Source organism: Kryptolebias marmoratus, linkage group LG1 (assembly GCF_001649575.2).
Source record: "Kryptolebias marmoratus isolate JLee-2015 linkage group LG1, ASM164957v2, whole genome shotgun sequence".
Classification (NCBI taxonomy): Eukaryota; Metazoa; Chordata; class Actinopteri; order Cyprinodontiformes; family Rivulidae; genus Kryptolebias; species Kryptolebias marmoratus.
In genome coordinates, this window is record NC_051430.1 from 4,964,234 (window position 1) to 4,991,699 (window position 27,466).

General features: G+C 41.5%; 2 protein-coding genes across 12 annotated transcripts in view; both read right to left on the bottom strand.

Annotated features, from left to right (window-relative positions):
• loxl2b (lysyl oxidase-like 2b) overlaps nucleotides 1-24,109 on the bottom strand; it is an 85,252-nt gene extending 61,143 nt beyond the window's left edge. For 4 of the 5 annotated variants that reach the window (XM_037975095.1, XM_037975092.1, XM_037975087.1 and 1 more), the window contains exon 1: nucleotides 23,988-24,109. In XM_037975095.1, the coding sequence (XP_037831023.1) occupies nucleotides 23,988-23,992 (5 nt within the window). In that variant the 5' untranslated portion in view covers nucleotides 23,993-24,109. Of the gene's footprint in view, nucleotides 1-5,245; nucleotides 5,314-23,987 lie in introns of those variants that run through there. The other variant, XM_037975099.1, reaches the window with a different exon arrangement.
• LOC108247040 (cytochrome b ascorbate-dependent protein 3) lies at nucleotides 12,410-24,114 on the bottom strand. Of its 7 annotated transcripts, none has more exons than XM_037975106.1 (7): nucleotides 23,988-24,114; nucleotides 19,194-19,310; nucleotides 18,468-18,672; nucleotides 13,125-13,333; nucleotides 12,883-13,037; nucleotides 12,631-12,799; nucleotides 12,410-12,552 (listed from the first exon to the last, which is right to left on the bottom strand). In XM_037975106.1, exons 2-7 carry the CDS (start codon nucleotides 19,308-19,310, stop codon nucleotides 12,526-12,528), a joined length of 882 nt encoding a protein of 293 aa, XP_037831034.1. In that variant the 5' UTR covers nucleotides 23,988-24,114; the 3' UTR covers nucleotides 12,410-12,525. The 7 variants fall into 7 exon arrangements, with proteins under 7 accessions (XP_037831034.1, XP_017290377.1, XP_024866019.1 ...); XM_017434888.3 differs by having other exon boundaries at nucleotides 19,176-19,310; XM_025010251.2 differs by having other exon boundaries at nucleotides 19,194-19,313; nucleotides 23,988-24,102.
• Between the last annotated feature and the right edge of the window lie 3,352 nt (nucleotides 24,115-27,466).

A 27,466-nucleotide genomic window follows, 5' to 3' on the forward strand; every position in this document is an offset into this window, starting at 1 on the left:
TCTTTCCATAATTTCAGAGTACAAGTCACTGAGACGTCCACAAAGGACAAACTGATGAATTATGCAGCAGTAAAATATCAGGTGGCAGTGGTGAACTTTTAAAAGCTCTGTCCCCATCATAGCTGGAGCTCCATCAGTACCAACTGACAGCTACCCTGTTCTTATTCAGCATTCTGTAGTACTGTGTTATAAATGTCTTCCTCCCCTTGTTTATCCACAGAGGTTTGCCACGTCCAATACATCTCTGTGGATCATCATCAGACCTGAGCCTTATCAGTGGTGTCAGTGGACTCTGCATTTTTATTCCATCACAAAGCTGATGGAGTATATCACCAGCCAGTATTTCAGTATGCCTTGTTGCTGTGGAATCTGAGAAGGGGATTTGCTTAATTTTAGCTGTCATTGTCTCTTTCTTTGCCTTCATGGAGCATGCCATTTATATTGCCATATTATATTGTTATGTTCAAAATATATTGGAACATTTTGAACATAACTGCTAGCTTCATGTAGCTGCGTAAGCCAGAATAAATGTGACATATGATATGAAAGCTGGTGGGGCTTGCCTTCCTAGAATCGACAGAAAATGCATTGTAGGGCCTGAAAGTTGAAAATAAAAAAAGTTTGACACTAAAGTCAATGAGAGTATCTGGGATGACGGTGGACTTGGTCTATATCACCCTTGAAGGGGTGGGACTCCACAAAATAGAGCCTTATGTTGATTGGACAATGACAAAGAGGCGGGACAAACTTCTCAGAAGCTCAGTTATGGATTAAAGAACTGGACAAAAAAATATATTTTTTTTAAAATAATAAAATAATTTTTTTTTTGAATTCATATGGTACGGCATCGCCCAATTGTTCCTACGGACAAACTGTCCATGTGACTTTTCTTGTTGTTCAGCCAAAATGTGCAGTTTGTGGGAGAGCTGCCATGTTGTAATATTAGAGCCAGACTGTGAGCACTAAGGACTTCAGACTGTATCCTCGATATGGAAGTCCGACCTACACATCCTCCCAACCAACCAACAGGCTGTCACGCTGCCAGTCACAGTGACACGTTTCTTTAAGCTTCAAAAAACGACCGTATTTTCTGCCCTATAGGGCACACTGTCAATGAATGGTCCATTTTCAAACTTTTGTCATATATAAGTTGCACCAGACTATAAGGCGCATCGTCGTTTTTGTAAACTTTGCGCGGACAACGCTCCATTCAAAATGGAGGATTTTGGTGCGCTAGCAGAGCTGGTTTTCCTGTATCAGCATTTCTATGATCCCTCTATGAGAGATCACAGAGATAATCAAACGGTTCAAAGCTCACAGACGAATACTGCACCGACGTAAGCATCAAGTATAAACGCCTCCACCGCTCGCTCAGGTCCGTGCACAGAGTCACAATCAGCTGAGGCTGAAAATAAAAACTGAAATTCCTTTAAGGAATGCTAGACCAACATTTCCCAATGCTGCGTCAAGTATAAATGCCTACACCGCTGGCTCAGGTCCACATACCATGTGTGGAGCTCTGCGCAGGTGGTGTGGCTTTGTAGTTTACCAAATTCGTACTAAAACATTACAACTTCTTACATATATAAGGCGCTCCAGATTATAAGGAGCACTGACGTTTTTTTGAGAAAATTGAAGGCTTTTAAGTGCACCTTATAGTCCGGAAAATATAGTAATTGAAATGAAATATTTAAAAAATGTATGTTTGAACATGCACGAACAGGCTGCAGCTACATGAATTAACACAAATCAACATTTAAAAACAATTGTCTGGTGTGTGTTTTTATTTTTTAGTCAAGAGAATGTCTCGTTCGTTTATATAGAGGAGCAGGGCTTAAACATTTTACTGCAGCCAGCCACTAGGGGGCACTCTGCCTTTATGGCTTCAAACTCCAGCTTCTGGTCATGTCTCTAGTTAGAATATATCTCAAATAAACAGGTACTGAATTCTCTGTAAGTACCTGTAATTTGAAACTAAGGGGGGGGTGTAAAGGTTTACAAAATAATGCACCGCTGGGATATTTCAAGGTTTATTTTTAAATAATAAATGGACTGTACCCATCAGTGCCTTAAACTCCACTCATACACTGATGGGGCACATCAGAGGCAGAGAGGGGTTAAGTATTTCACCCAGAGCCACTTCGACATCTGACTGCTGCCAGGAATTGAAGCTTTAACTCTCTCATTGGAGGACAACTGCTCCAACCACTGAGCCACAGCCGCCAACAACACTTGAGTCTTTGCTGAATAAGCTAGCTGTTAGGTCACAATTTTTCCAATCTGACATTGTTCAAGAATCTACCTACACCAGGTAACTGGGGGTGGAAGGAGAACAAGATCTTACAATATTAAAACATGACAAGATTTGGCGTTGAGGTAAAAGTAAGACAACATGCTGTTGTTCGGTGACATTAGCACTGAAGATGCCCCCACCACTTTAAACTGTTTGTGTCGCAGCAGTTCAGACAGGTAGTCAGGATCTAGGGACACGCCATGTTGTGAGAACAGCTTCATCCCGCCTTCCTGTTGCTTCCTCCTGCAACTGAAAACAGTTTCTGTCAAACATATTATGTAGAAATACAACAGACTGAGTGCCGAACACACAGCCCTGAGGGTTTCCACGACTCAGACTCTCAGAGAAATATAAACTGGCAGCTGGAATAACAGCTACAGTGGAGCATTTCTTGTACTAAAGATGGAATTTGAAGGGATCCAGATCTTAGAGATCCATTCCTTTCAAAAGAGCCAATCTTTTAAACTGTTAGTTAAATGGTACTGCCAGCGACGTAGTACAGCATGTATGTACAGCCATACATCACTCCACACAGCCATACATGGTGACGTACGGCTTACGGACATCACTCCACACAGCCATACATGGTGACGTACGGCTTACGGACATCACTCCACACAGCCATACATGGTGACGTACGGCTTACGGACATCACTCCACACAGCCATACATGGTGACGTACGGCTTACGGACATCACTCCACACAGCCATACATGGTGACGTACGGCTTACGGACATCACTCCACACAGCCATACATGGTGACGTACGGCTTATGGACACACCACGTGCACCTCCTCCTCGCCTCCTTAGCACATGTACAGCAGTTATAACAACTGTTGCCTGTTCTTCATTTCAGTGGAGCAGCAAAGAAGGAGCATGTGTGTGTTTGCATTTGAGACGGAAACACGAGGAGGGGTAAAAAGAAAAACAATGACCGGCTCACTGCTGCCTGCCATCCGGCTCCCTTTGTTCGTTTTAAAGAGCTGGTTGAAAGACTTGAATCGTTCGTGACCGTCGCTTGTCCAGTCTGTACCGTTAGCAACACATCTAATGAGTCACAGAGCAAGTTTTAATGAAACAACTGATTGAGTTAACCTGATTCAACATGGCCACCAGAACAAAGCAATCTTAGTTTTGTGACGGAGGCCATACTGAGGCAGATACAATCATCATCTGTCAATCAAGTTCGATGAAAATCGGAAAACTGATCTGATCCAGTGAGTTCAGAACAGATGTGTGTCCGGGGCTCCAGTGTGAAAACATCTGGCGGCACATCCATCAGGCTCTGTAACGTGGCAGAGTTACACAAGCTCCGAGTCCACACACACACACACACACACACAGTGAACATGTGGAATGAAGCTGCCATCCTCTGATCTGCTAACAATGTGTCAGTCCAAACAGGAAAGACATCATCTGACCGAACTGACCCAGGTTTTTACAGCAGTCCGTTTCCCACAAAGAGACATGATCGCTTTATCACCTGCTGCCTGTGTCCGCCTCATGTGCCTGTCTGTTAGCAAAATATATCCTGAACCACAAGGCAGATTACAATGAAACTCTCAGGAAGTAATCACTGGATGTACGTCTACAACTGATTATCTTTTGGAGTCAACCCCATTCAAGATGGCTGCCACAGCACAAAATGGCTGTAACGCAGTCATTTTCCCATATATTAGGCTAGGATGTGTTGTAGTAGCTGAGAGTCAATCTGAGCACTAACAGATTACACACAGATCACTTCAGGTGGTGGGAGATGGTAATGTTGGTTTGAAGGCTTGACCAAACAAGAAGGGCCGTGTTTATAAGGTGTTCCTTTACCAATATGTTTTTTCCATCATGTCAGGTTGGAGCCCCACATGCGATGATAAAAAAGTCAAAATGTCAGCCTGAAACAGGAATGTTAGCCGTTCTTCCTGACGAGCAGCTCGTCCTCCTCAGGGGAAATAAAAGCCCTGCACTGATCACAGGATTTACTCTAAACAGACAATTAGCTGTTCCTACTTTGCACAAAATTAAAGAAAACATCTATTTTCTCCAGTATCACTGAGAGTTGTAGTTTTTGCAACATTAATCCTGTGTTGACATTACTCATTGTTTTATGTGCAAGGTTTCTGTTCTGTAGTATCATTTGTTTAAAATAAAGTTCATAAAAAATAAAAGCACTGATTACAGGAATGCAAGGCTCATATAATGATGAGAAATGACAGCTGAGGCGTTTTGGTCAAACTTTGTAAATGCCATGCCTTATCACGTGTCATGCTCAGAGTGCGTGTTGGAAAGCAGTGGTTCCCAAACTTTTCAGCTTCTGACCCCTAAAATAACAGAGACAAAGGTGTGTGAGCCCATCTGTGGGCTGTTTAAACATCCAGAAGTGCTCATGATCTGATTAAATAAGGACATAACAACACAAACAGTCTTTGCATCCATTTTGTTATTTTTTTTAAATCATTAAATGACTTGTATTTCAATTCTCTGTAACAATTATGGTGTAAATATATCATAAAAACTGATTTTAATTACTTGATATCTGCAGATTATCTAGGGACCCCTACTTGGTGCTGGGTGACCCACATTGGGGTTCCGACCCCATCTTTGGGAATCATTGCTGTAAGGACTCAGCTTCTACCACCCTCACTTATTTTAACAAGGACTTAGATCATCATCTAAGATAATAATCATCATCTAACATCAGCTGTAGATGTTCATCCAATAACTTTCTCTCAGTTACATTAGAATGCATCTACTAGTTCTTGAGATATTTTGCTAACAGACACACTCACGCGGCTGCGGCAGATAAAACAACTCTTTAGCAGTAGTCTAAATCAGCCTGAAGAGTATTTAAAGAACAGAGGCACAGAAAGCTCAGGAAACAGGATCTTTGTTGAAAACTTGAGTCTTTACGGAGATCTCAGAGGAGCCAATCAGGAAATAAAAGGAGCCGGACTTACTCTGCGGTCCTGAGGCTGAGGCTGAAGCTGCTCCCTCTCCTTCCTCCGCTTTCACTCTAATAATACAAACACGGGCCAGAGAGGAGGGCGGGGCGTGGGGAGCCCCGCCCACTAACGCCCCTGGACTACAGAAACACTGGAACGGCCGAGGTCAGAAGACCCTGTGATGTGAATAACTTCCCCCCAGCTGCCTGAGATGTCGTACTTATATCATAGTTTAATTATTATTATTAGAATCACTGCAGTAGTAGGGATAATAAGCCCTCCTTTCTCTGTTTTAAGTCATACTATTCTGAAAACTGCTACAATTATCTCAGAACTCTAAAAACTTATTGTTTGAAGTTTCTCATTGTTTGGCTTTGCTCCTCTGTTATCTATATATTTCTTTTTATTATGTTGCGCCCCCATCTTGTAATTTGTAGTTATAACACCCTTCACAAGAGTTTGTATCTTGCTAAATTATGTTGTTAATAAATAAAATGATAATAATAACAAAACTCCTTAGTTACTGTCAGAATGGAAGCAGGCCATAAATCTGCGTGTCCCTGTGATGGACTGGAGACCTGTCCAGGGTGTCCCGTCTCTCGCACTGACAGCTGGACATGGGCACCAGCGACCAGGAAAGGAATAAGTGGGTACAGATAATAGATGGATGGATATAAATTTGGGAGAGGACAAACTTCAATCAGTTGAGTAGTGTTAGTGCTTTTCTCAACAACTAATAAAAACAAAAGTAAAAAAAAGACCTATAGATGTCTATGCCATAATAAGTCTATTATAATCCCCCTCTCATAAAAATGTGTGAAGGTGCCGCTGCATACAGCACAAAAGGAGCTAACATGCCAATCCCTCCTGTAAACAGTAGTGCTGCTGCACAAAGGTCAGAAATCTCATCCACTGCCGTCAGTGTTTCCAGTGTTTCTGTGGTTCAGGGTCAGGACCCTCAGGTCAGTGTAAGGTGCAAATAAATATAAGAATAATACCTCGCTTCTTGTACAGTGATGGATGGGAAATAATAATAATATAAAAGATAAAAAACAATTTATGCTTCCTCTTTCACTGCTTTGAAAAACAGACTACAGTCATTGGGTCAGTGAGGACAAAACCTATTTAAGAGCTTTAAACAGTGAATGAATATATATATTTATACATATAAAGTCACTAAATTTGCCATAAAATCACAGTAAGTGGGGGGTTATGAATACTTCTTGATGATGGTGAGCTGTGATGATGCTGGAGGGGTCTTGGTGATTAGATTTAAAGTAAAGGTGGCTGCATACAAATATGAAACATAATTATATATATGACATAACATAATCACATGTATAAGATGCAGTATATAACACGTGAATAAGGAGGATTTCAGGCCAGAGTGTACTCCCTCATCAGGCCTGGCAGCTGTCACTGTGGTGAGACAGGGAGGGAGCAGGGCACGGTGCTGCAGAGAGGTCTGCTTCTCTTCTTTTACCCACACTGGACCACTACAGCCTCTGTGTCGAGGATGATGGCTGGCCTCCACACATCAACAAGGCTCTCCAACAAAACAGTACCTGGGAGGACTCCTGGCCTCAAAGGGGAAATCTGGGACAGGCTGACCATCGGTCTGGCAGTCCACCTACAGTCCTGTGGTATCACCCAGTTGGCCAACCAATGTGCTGCTTCCTTGGAGGGGTGTTGGCAGCTGGAGTTGTGAGTCACTGACATGTCCGTGTGTCAGGGTACGCCTGGCTTTCTGTGCTGAGCAGTTATGGTTAGCCTTGTCACACCAGCAGCATCTGGGTCCTGAAGTTTGAACTCTGTACCGTCCTCTGTTCTTTGCTCTACTTCTTCCTATCAGCTGCTCTGATGAGCTGGCAGAGTGCAGACATTCCCTGCTGAGAGCACCACCTCAGGGCCCTGTGGAGTCTCTCTGCTGGTAGGTGTGCTGTGAGTGCAGTCAAAAACCATCAAACAGCATCCAACTTCACAGTCCCATGAGTCTTTCATTCAATGACTCACAAACTATTTACAGTATGAAAGGTTGTCCCTCTGTGATTCACTGCAAACTAACATATATATAACATAATCATATATAACACATACTGTGTGTAATCATCTACAGCACATATAAAAGTAACCCCTCCAAATCCCACATGAAAATATCAGTTTTTTTGCTACATAAAAAATAAAACATGAATTTATTTGTAAACCTTTTCCACATTTACTGATATATATCATGTGCAATTCAATTGAAACAATTAGAGGCCTAACATTGCTTAAAGAAACACGTCGCCTGCCACCTTTTAAGACTACGATCATCGTCTGTTTAGACTTGATGGAGCTTCAACTAATTAACCCTGAAAATACCGTGAGTGCAACATCTCATCATATCACATGAGATCAAGTTAAGATGTGTTGAGGATGACTCTCAGCTACCATCACATCAGATTCTAACCAAATATCTGTGAGTTACAGACATTTTGTGTCTGCTAATGTCAGTTAGGTGTGGCACCCATTTTGAATCAGGTTGAATCTAAAAGCTAACCAGTTGTTGATGTACGTCCAGTGATTATTTTCTGAAAGTTTCATTAAATTTGTTCAGTGGTTCATAAGATATTTTGCTAATAGACAGACACATGAACACACACAGATCAAAAACATTATTTTCTGCCTTTAGATGTCAGAGACAGACAGTGGAAGTTTGCATTCAACCAACAATCAGCTGAAGCAGCTTCTGGTTTAACTCCAGCCTTCGTTCTTCTTGTTTACAGTTAAAGTGACTCTGATCCACCTGAAATCTGCAGGTCCATCCTACCGAGAGCTCACCAAGCCTGAAAATGGTCTCACTGTTAGAAAGAACCAGTCAGGAGAAGGTTACAGGACAGAAACGGGTCAGACTGAAGTTCTGACAATTTCTGCTTCGGTTCTACCTCCTGCCTTTCCCTAACCCTAACCCATCCAGGCTGATCAACCTGAGGACACAGGAACACGACTGGATCCCAGAGTGAAGCACGGTGAGGGCAGCATCATGCTGTGGGGTTGCTTTCTTCAGCTGGAACCGGGATGAAATGATAAAAGTTTCAAATATCTGTTGATTCAGGCCTAAAAGCTGCAGATGAAGAGGATCCAAACATGCATCTAAATCAACAAACCAGCAGCTTCCCCTCCAGGAACTGAAAGCAGAGAGAAGACCTGAACCTGAGAGAAGATCTGTCTGCTGACCTGAAGAAAGGTGACACAAGACGTGACAGATTTGGGCTTTAGTAAAGAAGAGGGGGTAAATATTACAGTTTCTTCAACAAATGATTGAATCAGGGTGTGCACACTTATGCAACCAGCTTATTGCATCTTCTTAGCATCGCCTGAACCAAAGACATTGCTGTTTTTGCCTGAGTCTGGGTTTGTCTGTCTGTCAGCAAAAAATCTCTTGAACAAGAGGACAGACTTTAATGAAACTCACAGGAAGTAATCACTGGATGTACATCTACAACTGATTGGTTTTTGGAGCAAACTGACCTGACAAGACACAAATGTGACTATAACTCATGAAGCTGTACAGATGTTGAGCTAACCCTTGGAGTGGTAGTCGTTGACAGTCATTCCCAACAATACTTGAAATATCACATGAGATCACACATAAAGTCATTCACAAAGTTTGAGTGTATTGGCTCTAATTCCATCCCTTTCTGGCATAACAAGAGGTGGGCAATATGCAATCCAGATGTATTTGTCTTTAGGTATTGTATTTTTCTCTGTGACAGATTTATTTATTATTTTTCTACATTTTAATGAGAGGGGTTTAAGCTTTTACTGTCCACTGTAACACCAACCATTCCAGCATATCTTTGGAGTAATGATAAAGGTTTTTGTCCCATTTGTTGTTGGATTCATGAAGAGTGAATCAGAGTCGAAGTAAAGCTCTGCTGCCACCCTGTGTACAAACACGTCCTTCTGAGGTTCAACACAAACCAAACTGCTCATCACTCTGGTGTTCCCTCTCATGCACTGCAGATCCCTCACATCCCTGTCAGATGTTCTGTTTGCAGATGAAAGAACCAGACTCAGACTCACACAGTGACGGAGCACTGTTTGTTGTGTTCTCTCATCTCTTTTCATTTCTGCACTCGTCTCTTCAACCTGAGCTGTCACCCTTTCACTCACAGAGAATTATCAGAAGGTCCATCACCTCCACAGGACCTCTGTGTGCAGATCACTGACTTTAAAAGAACAGGAACAAAATGCAGGAGCACCTGACAAAATCCTGAAACTCATATTTTCTAACAGAAGTTGATGCAAAAGCTATGACTCAAGGGCTCAGGAATATTTATCACGCAGGGAACAGAAGCAGAAGGACAAAGGTCAGAATATTGTGATACCTCTCAGCTACGACCACATCAAATGTCAGCTCAATCAGTCCCTCCAGGATTTCACGGGCATTTTTTGTGATTGTTGTGGGCTAAAACGCCTGATTTCACGGGGCATTTTCCTAAAAGTTGCGATAAAAAGTTGCGATTTTTTTAAAACTAAAATCAATAAAAACCATAACTTTTAAAATATAAACCAAAAATACTAACTATGTCGGCCAGCCGTCCCTAAGTGAACCGCTGTGCGTGAGAGAAGAGGCCAGCAGAGAACAGCTGGCTGACATTAGCGTTCCTGTTTCGGGTCAGCTGTGAGCTAGACGCCGCTAACTCCGCGGAGCGCGAATATCCAACATCCAACTTCAAACTAACTTCACTGCGGTCGCAAACCAGTTTCCTCCCCAGCTGCAGCTGTTTTGCACGTCCTGCAGTGTAATCATGGAACATAAACGCATCGACAAACACTTTGTGTCTGCAAAACATGTGAGGAGAGCTGCAGACCAGGGACAATCCAGAAATGCTCATGAATGTCAGTTTAGAAGCTATCAAAGTTCTCAAATAAAGCACCTTTTGAGAATGTCAGTGTTTGTTGGGAATTATCTTACAAAACTAGGAAGTATTTTTGGTTTATATATTAAAAGTTATGTTTTTTTATTGATTTTAGTAAAAAAAAATTGCAACTTTTAGGAAAATGCCCCGCAAAATCAGGCATTTTAGCCTCAACAATCACAAAAAATGCCCACAAAATCCTGGGGGGACTGACTTTTAGACATTTTTAAAGAAGACAGAAAAAGAAGTAACATCCATATAAGAAGAAGCAGATTCTTAAAAACAAATGCTTCATGTGAATCAGGTGAACCGGAGCCTGTGGGGACAAGACAAGTTATTGTGTCCAAGTAAACCAGGACATATCAGGACTCCAAGCTAAATCTCATTTTTACTCAGTCTCCATGCTTATCACCTCATTATGTGATCAAAACAAAATGGAAAAAACAGATTTAACACAAACTTAAAACACCACCTCAGTGCATTCTGAACTACTGTGGAATTTGATCTATGACAGAGACAGACTTTTATTGTTAGGAAATTGCTCAAATTCAACAGCATGTGTGTGTGTGTGTTGGGGGGGATTTTATGGATTGATATAAGAAAGAAGTGACTCAAACTGCTGAGTCACTGGTTGCCATGGTGAGGCATATAGAGGGTAGGTGCAGTTCATGACTCTTCATCAGACTGATGGAAATACAAACTAGAAACTGAACCTAAAAAAGCCACAGTGGGAAAACTATAACTCCAACAAGAAGAATCAGGAATGGTATGAATTTGTATTTGTTTATAGTGTTTGCAGTAGGATATGTGAAGTTAAAGAGAGCCTCCACTTCAGGTTTTGAAGAGAAAATTCTGAGCTCAGATAAAATGGAAGTCAATGAGAGTTTGGGTGTGTGCACTCTGCGCCCTGAAGGGATCTGAAACCATTGTTGTGATTTAGCTTATTGGTTGTTTTTTTTTACCTTAATTAGTATCACAGGTACCTTCAAACCTTTCTTCAGCCATTCAGTCTTTTTTAAAGGGAACAAATAACCACTGGGGTGTTTGGTGTGGTGGTGGTCACCACACTGAACACAGAGCAGAGAAAACAAAGCTGAGATAGTAAGATTAAAGATAAAGGTAAAGGCTACAAGAATATTGTCATGTTCCTCTGACCACAGCTGACAATATTATTAAAATTTACAAAGTTCACGGTTCTGCAGCCAACCTCCCAGGACCTGGACATGAGGAAATGTGAGCCCAGGTTGATCAGACAGATAGTGCAGATGGTAGAAAGAGAGATAAGAAACCATGTAGAACCATTCAAGCTGAACTAAGATTAAAGTACGTCACTTTCCATTTGCACCATCATAATGGTCTCCTTGGAAGAAGAGCCAGGAGGCTCTACTGTTGAGAGAAAAACACTAAAAAGCCAGACAGGAATTCACCAAAATGCATGCTGACAAACCCCAAGGCTTCTGGGTCTGATGAGACAAAGCTGGAGCTTTTTGGCATCAGTCACATCAATTTGATGTTTACTAATAGAAAAATGGAGCTTTCAAAGAAAAGAACACCAAACCTCCTGTGGAACAAGGAGGGGACAGAGTTTTGTTTTGGGGCTGCTTCGCTGCATCTAGTACAGGGCACAATGAAGCGTCAAGATTTTCAAGGCCTCCTGGAAGGAAACAAACCAGCCAGGGTCAGAAAGCTTGGTCTCAGCTGCAGGTCATGGGTCCTTCCACAGGATTATTATCCAAAACATCCAACAATGGCTGAGATGAAAACATTGGACTCCATGAGCCCAGAACTTCATCCTACTGAACATCTTATGGATGAATGAAACCTACGGTGTGGAGACGCCATCCTTCCAACCTGAGGGAGCTTGAGCAGCTTGCTCAGGAAGAGTGGACCAATGAGCTGTTGGTCAAAGCACACGTCTCACTGTGAGATACAGAGGTGCTGCTACAAAACAGGAAATCAAGGCAACCATCTTTTTTGGTCCATGCTATTCAAATATTCCACTGAATTATAATTTTAAAAATCTAACTTGTGTTGAATATGGAATAAATAATCAATGACGTCATTAAATGTTTGTTTTTTTTCAAGTTATTTCAGAAGTAGTATTTTTTATTTTCCTTTTTTTTAGTATTATTATAGTGGAAGGGTACCAATAAATGTGTCTGTCTGTATAGTGCATGAAGAATATGAGTTTTGATGAAACCTTATTTTATTCATTGGATGAAAACACAACCTTAAATATGATTTCAAATAAATATGTACAACAACAACTAATTACTCTCATAAATGTCAGACAGCTTTAATTCTATAACTATAAGCAGAATTCTTTTGGCCATTTGTTTTTTAGGATGATTGAACAGATTTCACAGTAAACAGTTGGAGGTTTCTGTCCATTCACTCATTCTCCTCTTGAAGTAACGGCTGTGAAACAGATGACATAAAAGAGGATTAATAAATGTTTTACTGAATCAAATCTTCAGCTAACAGAGATCTTCTCACCGCGTAAGTCATGTTCTCAGGCCTGGAGTCCGGTCTCTGCCATTCACTGTTCAAGAGAATCTTGAGGACAACCAGACCAAAGGCTACAATCAAAGCTCCTAGCACGTTTGCCAGCACGGCCTCAGGAGGGAGGCTGCTGTAGGCCTGAGCTCCACTGATGTTGGCTTTCCTGTGGAACAATGAAACACATCATGGCCATTTTACCATAAAACGTGTAGCATAAAACGTGCTCCTACAGGCAGGACAACTCACAGGACAAAGAAGAGCTTCTCGTTGATGCCGGAGATGCAGGCAGCAACAGTGAGCAGCAGGATGCTGCCCCCCAGCCACACATGGACAGGTTTCAGGAGTTTTCGTAGTGTTGGAGGGGAGCAGGGCAGCAGAAAGCCTGCAAAGCCCACCACCCACTGCACTCAGACCGGTCACACAAAGAGAAAAAGAGGAACGTCATGACAGTTAGGGCATTGTGTGAAATAATTCTGAATCTTGTGTACCTGCATGGCAAACAGAGCCACAGCAGCGATTCCAATCCAGCTGTGTAACGAGTACAGGTTAGGACCCTTAAAGGCGTTGTGGAAGTCAAAGACGGCACAGAGTCCCACAATTGCCAAGATGAGGGAGAGGAGCATCAGAGCTGCATGGAGGAGCTTCCAGGGGAGTTTATTCTGACCCCAGGTCAGAGGGATCCGGTACACCACTGCTCCTGTACACACAAGGCGAAGCAGAGCTGTTGGACTGTGTGTGCAGACAAGAAAAAGCAGAACAGAGTATCCTCAGAACTGGATCAGAGTTGATGTTGGGTTGGGGAGAGATCAGGGACCTGGCTGACTCCAGGAGGACCTCAACATGATGCAGGAAGTCCATGGACACACATGTCCTGTGTGGACAGGTGCTTCTTTGCTGAAAGACTGTACCAGGGATCAGTCTTAGGAGTGATAACACATGCAGACTAAGGCTGGGCGATTGGACGAATTTATCAAACATCGACAATAGACTGAGCCATTCGACGGTCTTTTTTTTAAGAGCGTTGGGTTTTTTTTGCCGACGCACCCCCCACTCCACCCTCCCCCGTGTGCCAACAAGTGTAGCGTAGATTTATATACTCAGACTTATAACAGAAAAAAGAGTAGTGTATGTTCAGAAAACACTTATTTGAACAATAACCACAGTGGGGCGGGGGAAGGGAAACAGAGACGGGCTTTTTTAAACCAGTATAACTGTACTTACAGGTCCAGTGTTTCTGTCTTACAAACTCTGTGATGCGCAGCGTGACTGCTGCTGTCTGTGCACTGGCAGGTGTGCGCTGAAGAAACAGGGCTTAAGGCATCTTCCATTCTTTGGTTTTTTGAAGCTAAGAGGCAAGAGATCTCTTCCTCCTCGTCCGGTGATGCCATGACTGAAATTTGTCCCAGGAGAATTAAGGACAACCTGTACGCTCCAGTATGAAGTCTACGTCCAGGGACAGTACGTGTGGCTCATGGAGTAGGCTACGCACAGTACACCAGAGCATGTGGAGGCCTTAAGTGTGAAACGACAAACATAAAATTAAACAAAAACTAACCAATAAAAATGAACTCTTCCAGCAGAGAACGTGCGCTTCCATAAAAACATCTTTGCTGCTGTTATTAGTCTTCTACTGAGCGACTCGACGCAAACAAAATAAATAAATGACTGAAGATTTCTAAAAACTACAATGTCTCAGAATCAGGAGAAGAAGATAAAGAGAAACATTTCCTTCCAGAAAGAGCTTATAAAGTCTTTGACAAGAAAACGAGCATGTTCACCTTATCTGGGTTCAGCAGGTGTGCAGGTTGGTAACAACATTACCAGCGGGGCTAAAGACGCGCTCTGAAGGTGGGCTTGTTGTCGGTGTGTACAGATAGTTTTGTACCGTTTGAGATGACAAAAAAGTCCAGACATCACCTGCACGAATATATCGCCCATCCTTATTTGCTGAACTGACGAATATTGGCTGAAAATATTTTACATCTCATCCAACCTTAGTGCAGACAGACGGTCACTGATGTGGTTCTGTTACATCAGGTCTCCTGAATCAGGACCAGGACCTGAAGTCGGACCTTTTGGCTTCCCCCACAATGATGCCAGCAGTAACACTGGTGTGTTCCTCCACAACATGAACTTGATATGACACCACTCCATTCACTCCATACCTGCTGGTTCTGGCACCACTCTGAACTCAGCCATCTCTCCTCTGTGTAATGGAGCCGACACATAGGACAGTGAACCTGCGGTCCAGCTGACACCAGTGGGTCAGACAGAGTCCAGGATGACCAGGGCTGTTATAAATACTTCTGTCAGGATGGCTGGAACAGATGTTTGAATGTAATTTATGTCATTTCTCTCTGGGATCAATAAAGTACTGATTGATTGATTGCAAGTCGAGTGAAAAGAAGCCATCTATGTTAAACATGGAAACAAGAACAACACACCGAGGGGGCTGCCTCAAGTTCCTTCTTTCAAACAACTTTAGTTTGTTAGACAAGTGTAGACTAGGCAGTTTCACAACCATTCACACCTTGAAACATGTGAGCAAAACAGCTCACGTGTTGGCCTCGTCAACAAGTGTTGATGAGCCACACAACTCACAGGATGGAGGCTTGGGTCAGCCACTCATGTGACCTAACAGCCCGACTATAACAAAGGGTTAAAGGCTTGGAATTCCCAACCCACAATCAGAACTGAAGAAGCCTTTTAGATAAGAAGTGAAACATCCTCAAATCCTCAAAACTCTTCTGCTGAACCACTTTTCCTGTCCTGGATGACAAGAATCTACAGCAACAGTCCTTAAAAACCTCCACAGAAACCTTCCTTGAAGGTCCATCAGCTTTCATGCTGGAGTTTCAGACCTCGTTAGGTCCTGTTATGATGACAAATAACAGACTTGGAGCTGTTTTGGTTAATCTCATGCAGTATCTTACATGGTTTGTTACATGAGAAAGTGTTGTGAACGACTCTCAGCTACTGTCACAGGAGCTCAACATGTGTAATATTGGTTGACTTATAGTCATTATTGTGTCCATTTTAAACTGGGTGTGCTCCGAAAGTTAATCATTTGTAGATACACATTAGAGATAGATTAATTAATCTGTCTATCAACTTTCATTGTTTGATGTTGGCCACTTTAAAAATAAATAAACAATTAACCATGCCTGTGCATATTTAACCAACTACCACACAATAGAACAGAAGTACAGTTGTTTTTCTTTTTTAACTTTTTTTGAACTACCACACAGAACTGAGTTTGGAAAGATTGCATTCATTGAACTTAAAGAACTTGACTTTCCTTGATACCTAACAGTTTTACTTTACCTTGAAATAACTGACAAAATGTAGGCTCCTATATAAAACAATAAACAGAAATCATTTCAATCACTTCTACTATGTTGTACAGTCCTATGAACTGTGGTGGAGCCAGAAATGTCTTTCTGGGTGGGCCTGATGAGGCACTTTCACCAAACAGTTCCACAAAATGGCTGCAAGGACCAATCTGTCGTTCTGCTGCCTCTGACGGTTCACAGAGTCAGCCATGTCCCGCAGAGACATTAGCTTTCAGAAATGAAGCGAGCACCAAAAAAACCAAAAGAGGCATCGAGCAGAACACATTAAATGTGCAATGGACATCTCCCTCAAATTGTTTTCAGTTTAGCAGTTTTCTTTGTGGTTAACTCACTTTTAAAACTAAATGCAAAAGATGCTGTGCATCATCCTCGATCTGCCCTTTTTAAATCCTGCAGCCGGGTGGTTCTACAGACCATAAGTCCTCACTTCATCACCTTATTGAGCTTACTTTTATATGTCAACCATTTCAGATCTGTTCCTTCCTCACTTTGCAGCACAAAAGTGCATCGGGGGTGGGTTGGCTTTAAACTCCCCCACCGCCTCAGTCCGGTCAGAAATCACTCCGAGGTGACCTGAAGGTGTCTGAGTCCCGGCTTGAAGGGTTTGTGAAAGAGCCTACTGAAGGTGTGTGGGTCAACCTGGAACAATGTTAACTTGAATGATGACCCTGTTGTTTGCTTCTGACCCACACAACAACAACAACAACAACAACAGAAACAAATTATTTGATCTGAAAGAGCCCCAAAAACATTTACAGTAACACCAAGATTCTGATCTAAACAAATGAAACCAATTTAATTCATTCATGTCTTTGAATTTATACTAAATAATATGAGAAGTTATAACCAGTCAAAAATCAGCATCATTTCTTCTGTTCTTTTAGATAAAGCTAGGAAACCTTCATGAATGAGCTACTTTATTCAGTGGTTAGGATAAATATTCATCAGTTATTTGTGTTTGTTTGTTTGTTTGTTGCTGAGAAACTTTTACACGGCACTAAATTTTACCGTGGTTAGAAAAGAATATTTGGTATCAAAGTACTTTAAAACATGAACTATCAGTTAATTAGGTTGGTAAAAAAAGTTTTCCTTTGTGCTAAAAGGAAAATCAAGAGAAAAAAAATTAAATTTTGCAGCAATCATGCAAATCAGAATTATAACAACATACAGTGACTTCAGACAACCTAAGGCTCTACAACCAAGTTATTTAGTCATTTTGTCTAATTGGTAGCCTCAAACCTTCTTTATATAGTTTCTAATTATTTAAGTGGTGAAAAGAAAGAAAAACAAACAAAGAAGTGATGGTCCATCTCTTCCCTGTTTGTTCAAATCATCTCCCAGCAAACTTACAGCAGAGTTGTTCTCTCAAATCACCCATTGTTTCCACACTGACTGCATGGTTTGTTATTAAATGTCTTAATGTCTGAGCAGCAGATGTGTGTGTGTGTCTGCCCCTCACACACACACACACACAGGGGGCGGAGCATGACTGTAAAGGGGGTTTTAATAATAAAAGATACTTCTTCTCTGATCATTTGGAGCCACAAGTAACACTCCAGGTTTGACTAACTCTACAGCCCCAGTATAAACCTTTGACTGTAGCAAAAACATTATAAATGAATAATGAAGATAAATAATTGTGTTGCATAAAAATATTTTTCACAAACAATTTTGATGGACAATATATACACTGTTCAGCTACAAATACTACAAGTTTCCATCCTGCAGAAAATAACAAAGAACAGATGGCAGCAGTAGAATCACAGAAACTGAAGAGAGAAGGTCTGAGATTAATGATGACTCTGATTAATATAAGACATCATTTGTTCTGAACATCCAACACAGACATTTTGGAAAATCACACAAGAATAACATTCCTAGTTTGGCTCAGTGTATACTCAGTAGTGAGGTATAGAGATCCACCAATTAAACAATTAAATCAATAAATCAGCCATGTCAGGGCATACTTCACTGACTCATCAGCAGGTGGATGAAGATGCAGCAGCAGCTCACTGTAGCTCACTGTTCAGTTTTTGTTTAAGCAACTTAGACATACTCTTTTTAAGTGTTCTTACATATATGTTTATTTAGGCTAAGCATTTCTTTTACATTTCTGTTAAATGGAGAATACATATTGGCCAAAACAAGGTGCTATCAGCCACAGAAAAAAACTATACTGGTCGACCACGAGTGAGGTACGTGTGTGTTAGCAGAAGTGTGAAGTTCCTGCTTTTTGTTAAATACACATTATTAACACAAACAAAGAGCTGGGAGCCAAATAGTGACGAATCAGTGTTACGTCCAGTAAGCCCTGAACCACAGTGGATGGATGGATGACTTTGACTCGTGAAGACCTTGGACGACTGAAAGTCTCATAATTTCTGACAACAGCTGCAGACATCAGCCAGAAATACACCTAACATGTCAGAGGCAGGAAGAGAAGTGAGAAACAGAAACGAAACTCAGAAATCTACCCACCGAAGCCATACAGCACCACCAGGCCGGTCACCATCAGAACAGGGTGCCAGTTGAACTCCAGGGCCGAGCCGTCCCAGGCGAACCCACAGCGCCACTGGCTGTTCCACACACACACACACACCACACAGGCCAGGCCCAGGGCCAGGCTCAGCAGGTAGGACAGGTAGAAGATCAGGACCGAACTCATCCTGGGCGGTTCTGTGAGCTTGACCCAAAAACAACTCAGTCAGCAAAGGCTGGAAATCAGGCCTGCAAGGAAAACATACAGATTAAATGGATGACTCTCAGCTACTACCATCCAATGTTAGCTCGCAGTCTGGTTCATGTGGATTATCTTCTACATCCAATAATTACTTTCTGACTTTCAATACAATCGTCCACTGGTTTATGAGATATGTTGGTAAGGCTACAGACAATCAAACACAAGAGACACAATGAAAGAAATCCTGAAATATTCTCCAGATCAGTGAGGAACACCGGCCTCCTCTTGAGAAGGAGAAATCCTGGCTGTTAGTCAATGAAATACTAAAACTAACTAACCTAACGTCCTCCAAACTTCACCCAGAGGTACTAAAGCCCATCCTAACCAGCACCTACCTGATCCACAGCAGCTCTACTGTACAACTCTGAAGTCAGCTCCACCTCATGTACAAGGGAACTGCTCTGTCTCATATGACCACACACACACACACACACACACACTCTCACCAAGCTGTGGGAGCTCACTTCCTGTTTCTGGAGCTGACGTGCAGCCTCACTTCCACCCGCAGCTGCAGCGAGGCGGTTCAGGGTGAAGCAGTCCGAGGTGGAGCAGCTGGGAGGAGCAGTCCTGCCCTGCTGCATCTGCTGACACACACACACACACACACACACACACACACAACCAGCAGGACACGGGCGTTAGTTCAGGTGTGGAGCAGGGAGAGCTCACCTGCAGCATTCACTGCCAGGTAAGACATGATCCTAGCTGCTCACCTGATCCGTCCAAAGGTTTACTGGATTCCTGCTGGACTCACACATTCAGCAGACTCAGCACAAAAACACCTCAAACACTCATGGAGCAACACGAGTGTTTTCTGAGAGAGCTCCTCGGACGAGAAGCGAAACTTCTTCAACTACAGAATAAAAGTCCAGCTGTTTTTGTTTTTAAGCCTTTTTTGGAACATGATGGTTGTTCAGTGGAGAGAACAACAGTAAACACAACAAGCAATGTCTGCAAAAGTGTATTAATGTAATATTAGCTAATCGAAGCGTAGGTCAAATCCTACAGTGACATTTACAATGAACAAGAGTGAAACATTGAACACTAAACTGTATCTAACCTACGTCTGTGAGGAAAGCAGCGTTTCAGAACGATTTGTTGCTACATGATCAAGTCCTCCTGGTTAGAGCTGCTCCGTTTTGGAAAAGAAAATAGGAATCACAGTTATTTTGATCAGTATTATAATCACAACTAGTCTTTGACTTTGACAACAAAGCATTTATTGCACTTTAACTAAAGTGAATTGAATTAAAAATCAAACTTTCTTAATACTTTCTTCTTAAACTTTACCTTTAAAAAACTGAAAGTATTTTTTTTAAATGTAAGCTAATATATATAATAAAAACCAAATGAGTAAAATCAGCACTATGGTGAACTTGCATTTATTTTACTTTTCTTTAGACAGAGACCTGTAACACAGAACATCAGTTACAGACAAATAACACCACAATAATCATAAAACATTAACTTGGAGCATAGTTTAAACACAACCTAACAACAAGAACAGGTCGGAAATGATTTTTTTCCCAATTTTCTTTAAAATCTGTGTAAAATGTCTCAGAGGGCTCATACTGGGAAGTCTGAGTTCCTGCTGCAGCGTATTCCAGGAGGAAGGCCTGAAAGAAGTCCTGGGAGCGCAGGCTGTGGCTGTGGCTGTGCTTCTTCCTGACATGAGGTGGCAGGACGCCTAGGATGGATTTGTAAATGAAAGTATAGCAGTGTAGACGTCTGTGGGTGGACCGTTTACCAGGGACTACAGGGTACAGCGGTGTGTGAGAGGTTTACCTTCCATATGAACCACTTCACCACAGTGCAGCAGTGGCAGGAAGGTTTACAGACAAAATGTTTTCAAACCTCAAAAGGGAAGCGTGAAATATTTCTTAAAGATAAATAATACTAAAAAAACAAAATCTAGTTTTATTTTTAGTTGTTGTTTTAAATGTGGTGAATGTAACACTTGAAGGAGAGCTTTTTATCAACAATAATGCTGAGGTATTTGTACGTTTTTACAAACTCTATAGCTCCACCGTTTACAGACCTAATAGTTTGTTTGCAAACAACATGGCCTTTGTTTTATCAGCGGTAAGAACAGGTTGGAGCTGAAGCAGATCTGATTGGATGGAATCAAATGCAGACTCCAGACACTTGAGAACCGATGTCACAGACTAAACTATTGTCATCAGCATATAAACGTATACTGCCACCCGTAATGTTTCACCAACAATATTAACATAAACTGACCCAGAATACAGCCTTGTGGGACACTTTTTATGATTTTCCAGGAATCTGATGACAGACCACTGGGTTGTACACAGATAGTTTGAAAATCATCTGACTGTTTGCTGATAAAGACCAATCTCTAAAACCTTCAGACACATTTAAATCATCTGCAGTGTTAAAAGCAGTGGCATGCACAGGGGCAGGTGCTCAAGTAGAATAAAAAGGCACTTTGTGCGGCGCATAGAAGCGCTCGCTGTCGGAGCAGTGTGAGATTTATTAACCATCATGTATGTATACCTGTTTAAAATGAATAGCTGTATTCTGTCTGATGAATGTTTAATAATGTTGGTTTCAACAACAGAACACAGTATAATGAAACATAAATGAGATAAATCAATGTTCTGCATGATAATAAAGGCTTAAAGATGCTGGAGGACACTTTCTTTACAACAGTCCTACAGTTTTATACCCTGGGGAAGATTCTTGATTGCACTTACTGTATACTTTTCTAATCTCACTGCCAGTTTACACACACAAGAAAAATACCTTTGTCTTTGAAGTTATCCTTCAATCAATACAAAAAACTGATTATTCAAATAAAACAGATGAGAACAATTTAATGAATTTGAAACAGAAGATCAGAAGCCGATGTAAAAATACTTTTTGACGACAGCATAACTTCCTACATTAGCTGATACCACAGAAGGACACCTGTATGTGTTAGTGGGTCCTGTCCTGTGGGAGACAGGGACATGAGCACCCAGCAAAAAAACAACAACTTAATACAAGGATGCATTTTATGAAAGTTAATAAAACAAGACAATTATTATAGATTGATTAAACGCTGAAACACTGACTCACAACCAGCCGTTGAGCTGAACTTTGAGTCCAGTTTGAAACTTATTTGTCTTTAGTTTTACACAGTGTTCACTATGTTTGTCTTCACTACATCATTCACAAAATAACATCTGCACCATACAACTGTTGGATATGTTGTCACTAACCTATCCTGACAGATCTACAAGATATGTCCCATTAAATGAGTCATCTTCATAAACCTTAGTAACCAGTGACTGTTCTATAGTTTAAATTAACTATAACCAGAAGTCAATATATGTGCTCACCAAAATGAACCAAAGATGCTTGAGAAATGAATGGAACTAGTTCTAATAAGTAGTCAATGTTATCAGGGACCATTATAGAAAATGTAAATACATATGTGTTACATTTATTTATATTCTTCTTATTTAATGTAGCCTAAGAGCTACATTTTCGATATTCTCCTGGCAGCTGGTGATGGGGATATAAAACTTAGCAGGAATATATTTATTTATATGACATCGATATCAACTGACTGGCTCTGGTCAGACAAGGCAGGTGAAGTTTGAACTTTGCTTCTGAGGTTTAGGAGATAAATACACTTGTGTTTTGTGTGACCTGGATGGTTAGCCTGCCGGTCATAAGGGCAGCGCGGAGGTGAGGAGAGAAGCGCTGCACCATCGAGCACGCCTCTGAGATCACATGTCTGCTCAGGGCGCAGCGCATTCACGGTGAGAGAGGCACGAGGGGCGAGCAGGTGTTGTCGTGCTAAATTATAAAAGTGAGCAATAAAAGTTTTTAAATCCAGAAATGCTACCTTGGGCCACACACTAAAGCTACACTCATCAGAAGGGCACTTTCTTGGTTGAGAGGGAAAAGGGCAGGTGCTACAGCACCACCTAGTGTCCACCTGTGCACATCCCTGGTCAAAAGCCTCGGACAAGGCAATAAAAAGGGCAGCACAGTAATCTTTAATACAGGCTGTTGCAGGGCTGGTTTGTTTTCTAAAACCAGACTGAAAACAAGATAAAATGTTTGATAAGATCCAGTAATCTCTAAGTTGGTCATTAACTTATCTTTCCAGGACCTTAGCTAAAATGGAAAGTAATAATTATTTGTAGCAGTTGGGTCACACGGGCTGCCTTCCACACATCTGAGAGGACATTAAACTGCAGTGACAGTAAAAATGGGTGACACTGCTTCTGCTATGATGTCAGCTGCCAGGAGTATGACGGAAGGGGAACAGTTATCAGGGCCTGCTGAGTCTTTAGGATCAAGTTCCTTTAACGTCTTACAAACTTCACTGGTAGAAACACTAAGAGAATGAGAACGTGTGTCTGATTGGTCAGTGTGACAGAAGGCTGATCACAAGTGTCTGCTGAGACAGTATTACACCCTGACCTGGAGGTGACAGTTCAGTGAAGGGCAATTTCCTGGAAGTGATTTTACAGCTTGCCAAGATCTATTTGGGTCCTTAAGGCAACTTGTGGTTTGAGATCAGTAAAAATCTTGTTTAGCTTTTCTAACAGCTGCTGTACACTGAAAATGCAACCAATCAGTCTCAGAGCTAAAATCTCTTGCAAATGTGCAAAGCTGGTTTCTTTTGTGTAAGAAGTTTGATAAGTGAGTGGTAAACCAAGGACTAACTTGACCCTTCTCCTAAATCACACACATCGTTAGTGGTAAAGCTTAACTGAAACCAAATCTCAAAAAACTGACATTTCATGAATGTTATTTAGTCAAACACATCCACACACTATTCCAGAGACCCATTATTGTGACCTAAAACTTAAATAACCTGTTTTTGGCATTTTCTGCGGACCGGAAGTGGCCCACGGGCCGCCACCTGGTGATCACTGGTGTAACGCAACTGAGAAGTGAAAACATTAAAGTTTTCCCCAAAACAGAAACAAATATGTAATATTTTCATTGTTAAATAAATCTTTCCCACAAGCGTGTTTATTTTAACACGTTAACCGGGATATGGCGTCCAGGTAAACAACAGGTAAACAACAGTAAACAACAGGTAAACAGGTGACTCGGCTTTAAATTGTAAAAGTCGATATGGAAACACATATTTTCACATTATCATAATACGTTTTAATTCCTGCAGCGACAGGTGCCTCAGGTTCCTGCGCCACTAGTTATTCTGGTAAGTCTTAGAAAACAAGTTAGGTTTCTGAACTGTAAACAGGTTAACTCTTTAATCAGTTTCTTACCTCATTAGCAGAGTTTCCACATCCAAACAGACGGCTGAAGGCTCACATTAAACATTACTTTTCAAAGTAAAACCAATGACACACACATATGTGAGTAAAACGCTTTCATTTCAGGAGAACAGATAACATCCATTTGTTTCCGGGTGGTGGCCGCAAAGCATTGTGGGAATTGTGGTTTTGTTTGTGATAACTTCCACTCTTTAAACTGGACTTTATTTACCCTTAAATTAAAACTCACAGCAGTAGTTTGGAACAAAGACTCATAACAGAATACAAAGTATGTAAAAAATAATAAAGCATTTTGAGATGATCTATGTCAGTAAAATCTGAAATTACTTGTTGATCCCACAAAAAGATTAAAGGCCATAAAATAAGATCATATTATGATGAGAAATGATGATGAAGTTATAGCAGATTTGGCCAAACTATGTATGTGTTGTGTAGGACTCTCAGCTACTACCACACTAAACTTTAGCTCAGCATCTTTAAAACCACTGTTGTGTTTCTGAAGGTATGTGGCTGTGGCAGCCATATTGAATCAGGTTGAACCCAAAACCTAATGAGTTTCAGATAAACGTCCAGTGATTGCTTTCTGAGAGTTTAACTCTAATTTGTCCAGTGGTTCATGAGATATTTTGCTAACAGACAAAGAATGCAAATGTAGCATGAAAAATCACCCATTTTTCATTTCCTCTGACCTATTGTTATCTTTCACCAGCTGTTCTCTGAAAAGTTCATTCTGACCTGAGTGAATCTTGATTGTTTTAATTGTGGACATCTAATCAGTTATTAACAGATTGTTTTCATGCTTTCCTAAGGCTTGTGGAAAAAACATGATTCATTGCTGAAATGAGATATGTTTATTTGATTACTAAGCTTTTCAAACATGAAAAATGATTGTTGATTAATTATTGTGTGCAGATATTGAATAAAAGACAACATTCAAGTGTTTTGAACAACCCTTTTGTCTTTTGTCCTGCAGGAGAACTGTAGTCAGTTTGGACAGAGTGAGATAAAACCTCTCTGCTCACTCCAAGGTCAACAATCTGAACGTCCTGGTTGTTCTCAAACTAAACTGAAGACAAAGCCTTGGGTGGGGACTGCAACTGTCACTTCCTTTGGTAATTAGTTTTTGTGATTGTTGTGTGAAGACTTTCTTCCCCTCGTCTTTGTCTCCTTTAATTTTTGTAACCTGAGTGAGAAATACTTTTTCTAAGTTCAGCACAGAAATGATAAAGAAGGAGACGACCATAAAGACAAACTTAAGTTGAGAACGAACCTTTTGTATTTTAGGATTATTGCTCCAGCTCACGAGTCGCCTGCTGCCTGACTCCTGCAGCATCGGCTACTTCCACAGACCACAGACCCTCGTCAAACATCACCGCTCCTCAGCTGACCTCTGACCCCCAGTGGGCTCTGGGCCTCACCCTGCCTCCTTGTGGTGGTCCAGTCAAGGCCCGAGCATCCTCCAAGTTCACCCCAGCTTGTGATCCTGTGAAGCACCTATAACTCTGTGTGATGATAAAAACAAAAGGAGAAGCAATTTTGGGTCTGGCTATTTCCTTTCAACTTAACTTTTCTTGATTTAGATTATTTTTGTAATAAAACCTTAAAGACAAAATTCAGTTTCCTCATTATTCTGCGTAAATACTACGATGAGGGTTCTCTGTAATTTTATGAATTTAGCTTCTGTCAGGTCGGGGAGAGGAGAGAGCGGCGAACCCAATGCACAGACTCATACTGGCTCCAGGAATAAAAAGAATTTATTTAGAAATAAAAAAACAAAACGCTGATGAGTCAGCAAATTAAACAACAACAACAACACAAATCCAGGATACAGCGACGCGACACGGGCAGTGCAGGGACCAGACAGAGCGTGCAAGCGACAATGAACCAGCAGTGAGTGGAGGAGATGACCAGGTTTTAAAGCAGAGGGTAAAGAGGGGAAGTGGGCACAGGTGAGTGATTACAGGTGGAGCAGGTGAAGATGGGCGTGGCAGAGATAGAGGAGAAGTGAATGATGACAGGAAACAAAGACACGAGGAACAAGAACTGAACTAAGACAAGGCTAAACATAAAGATAACTAAATGAAATAAACAATAAACTCAAACTGAAACATGAATCCTGACAGCTTCAGCTGACAGTAATAAGGGTGAATAGATTTGTTTGGTCACTCTGACCTGGTGCCTCTGCTTTAATGAGAGCTCAGTATGTGGTAAGTTGGAGGAAGGTCACACACACACACTCTCACACACACACACACACACACACACACACACACACACACACACACACACACACACACACATACACACACACAGACTTGAAACACTTTTGGCCTGCAGCAGGGATTTCCTGTCTGACAGCTCCACCTGGTGAGCAGGACTTCCATCCTATTTCCACTGAAATAACTGGAATGTGAAATTGACAGTGATGTACAGAACAACACGGTAGTGCTAATGTGAACTGTGACATTTTAGTGATTGGAATTGTTTTAATATGGCAGTGATCTCCTGCTGTCCTGGTTGTGCTCAGACTAGCTGTTAGCTCATCAGTCCTGTAAGAATTAAAGTCTATTTCTAGGTAAGATTTTACCTTTCCACAAACGCCCACCTCAGATTGTCTAAAATATCCCTTTAAGTCCTTAAGACTCTGCTCGCTGTTCATCCATGTGATCATTTCAACATTACTCTGCACTTTTATCAGTTGTGCAGTTAATGTGATGAATTCCTTTTAAGTCAGTGACTGTAGGTCACATTTAGATTTCTTCTTTCTCCTTTACAGTATGTAACAAAAGTACTCATCCTTAATGTCCACGTCTCTATGATCTAACCAGTGAACTTTTTGACCATTCTTCAAGTCTCCATCTCCTTCAGGCCGGATGGTGCTGCTTGTGTCCAACAACCAGAGGCTCTCAGATGGACTGAGGTGACTGGGACAGGATGTGGACTACCCTTGTGTTCACAGCGGTTTGGCTGCAGGGCTCTGATTTTGCAGGCCATCTCCAGTGGAGGGCTCATTTCATAAAGGAACCAGTTTGTTCTGGCTTCATCTCTCCTTTACTTCCCTTTTCACTCCTGACTTCCGGGTAACTTGGCGGCGTTGCTGTGCGCCATCTGTTCAGCTTTACACTCAGTTCTACCTGTGCGGTATAAATAAATACCCCACCACCATCGTCGTCACTTGTTTTATCTCTGACTGTCTTGGCCTGAATGGAGGGATCATCACCACCTTCATCATAATCAGCTCCTATTCAAGCAGAAGGGCCCAGCAGCCTCTCAGATATCTGCAGGGGAACTGAGAGGTCATTCTGGAGCTAATCTCATTTATTCTTCTTGCATGCATGCAGAGGCACTGACAGGAGAAAACTTGTGAGTGCTTCCTTCATAAAAGAGGTCCTGGATTTGATCCCAGAGGTCCTTCTGGTTATTCAGCTTCCACCCTCAGCTCCATGAAGACTGGGGCGACTGTGCTGTTG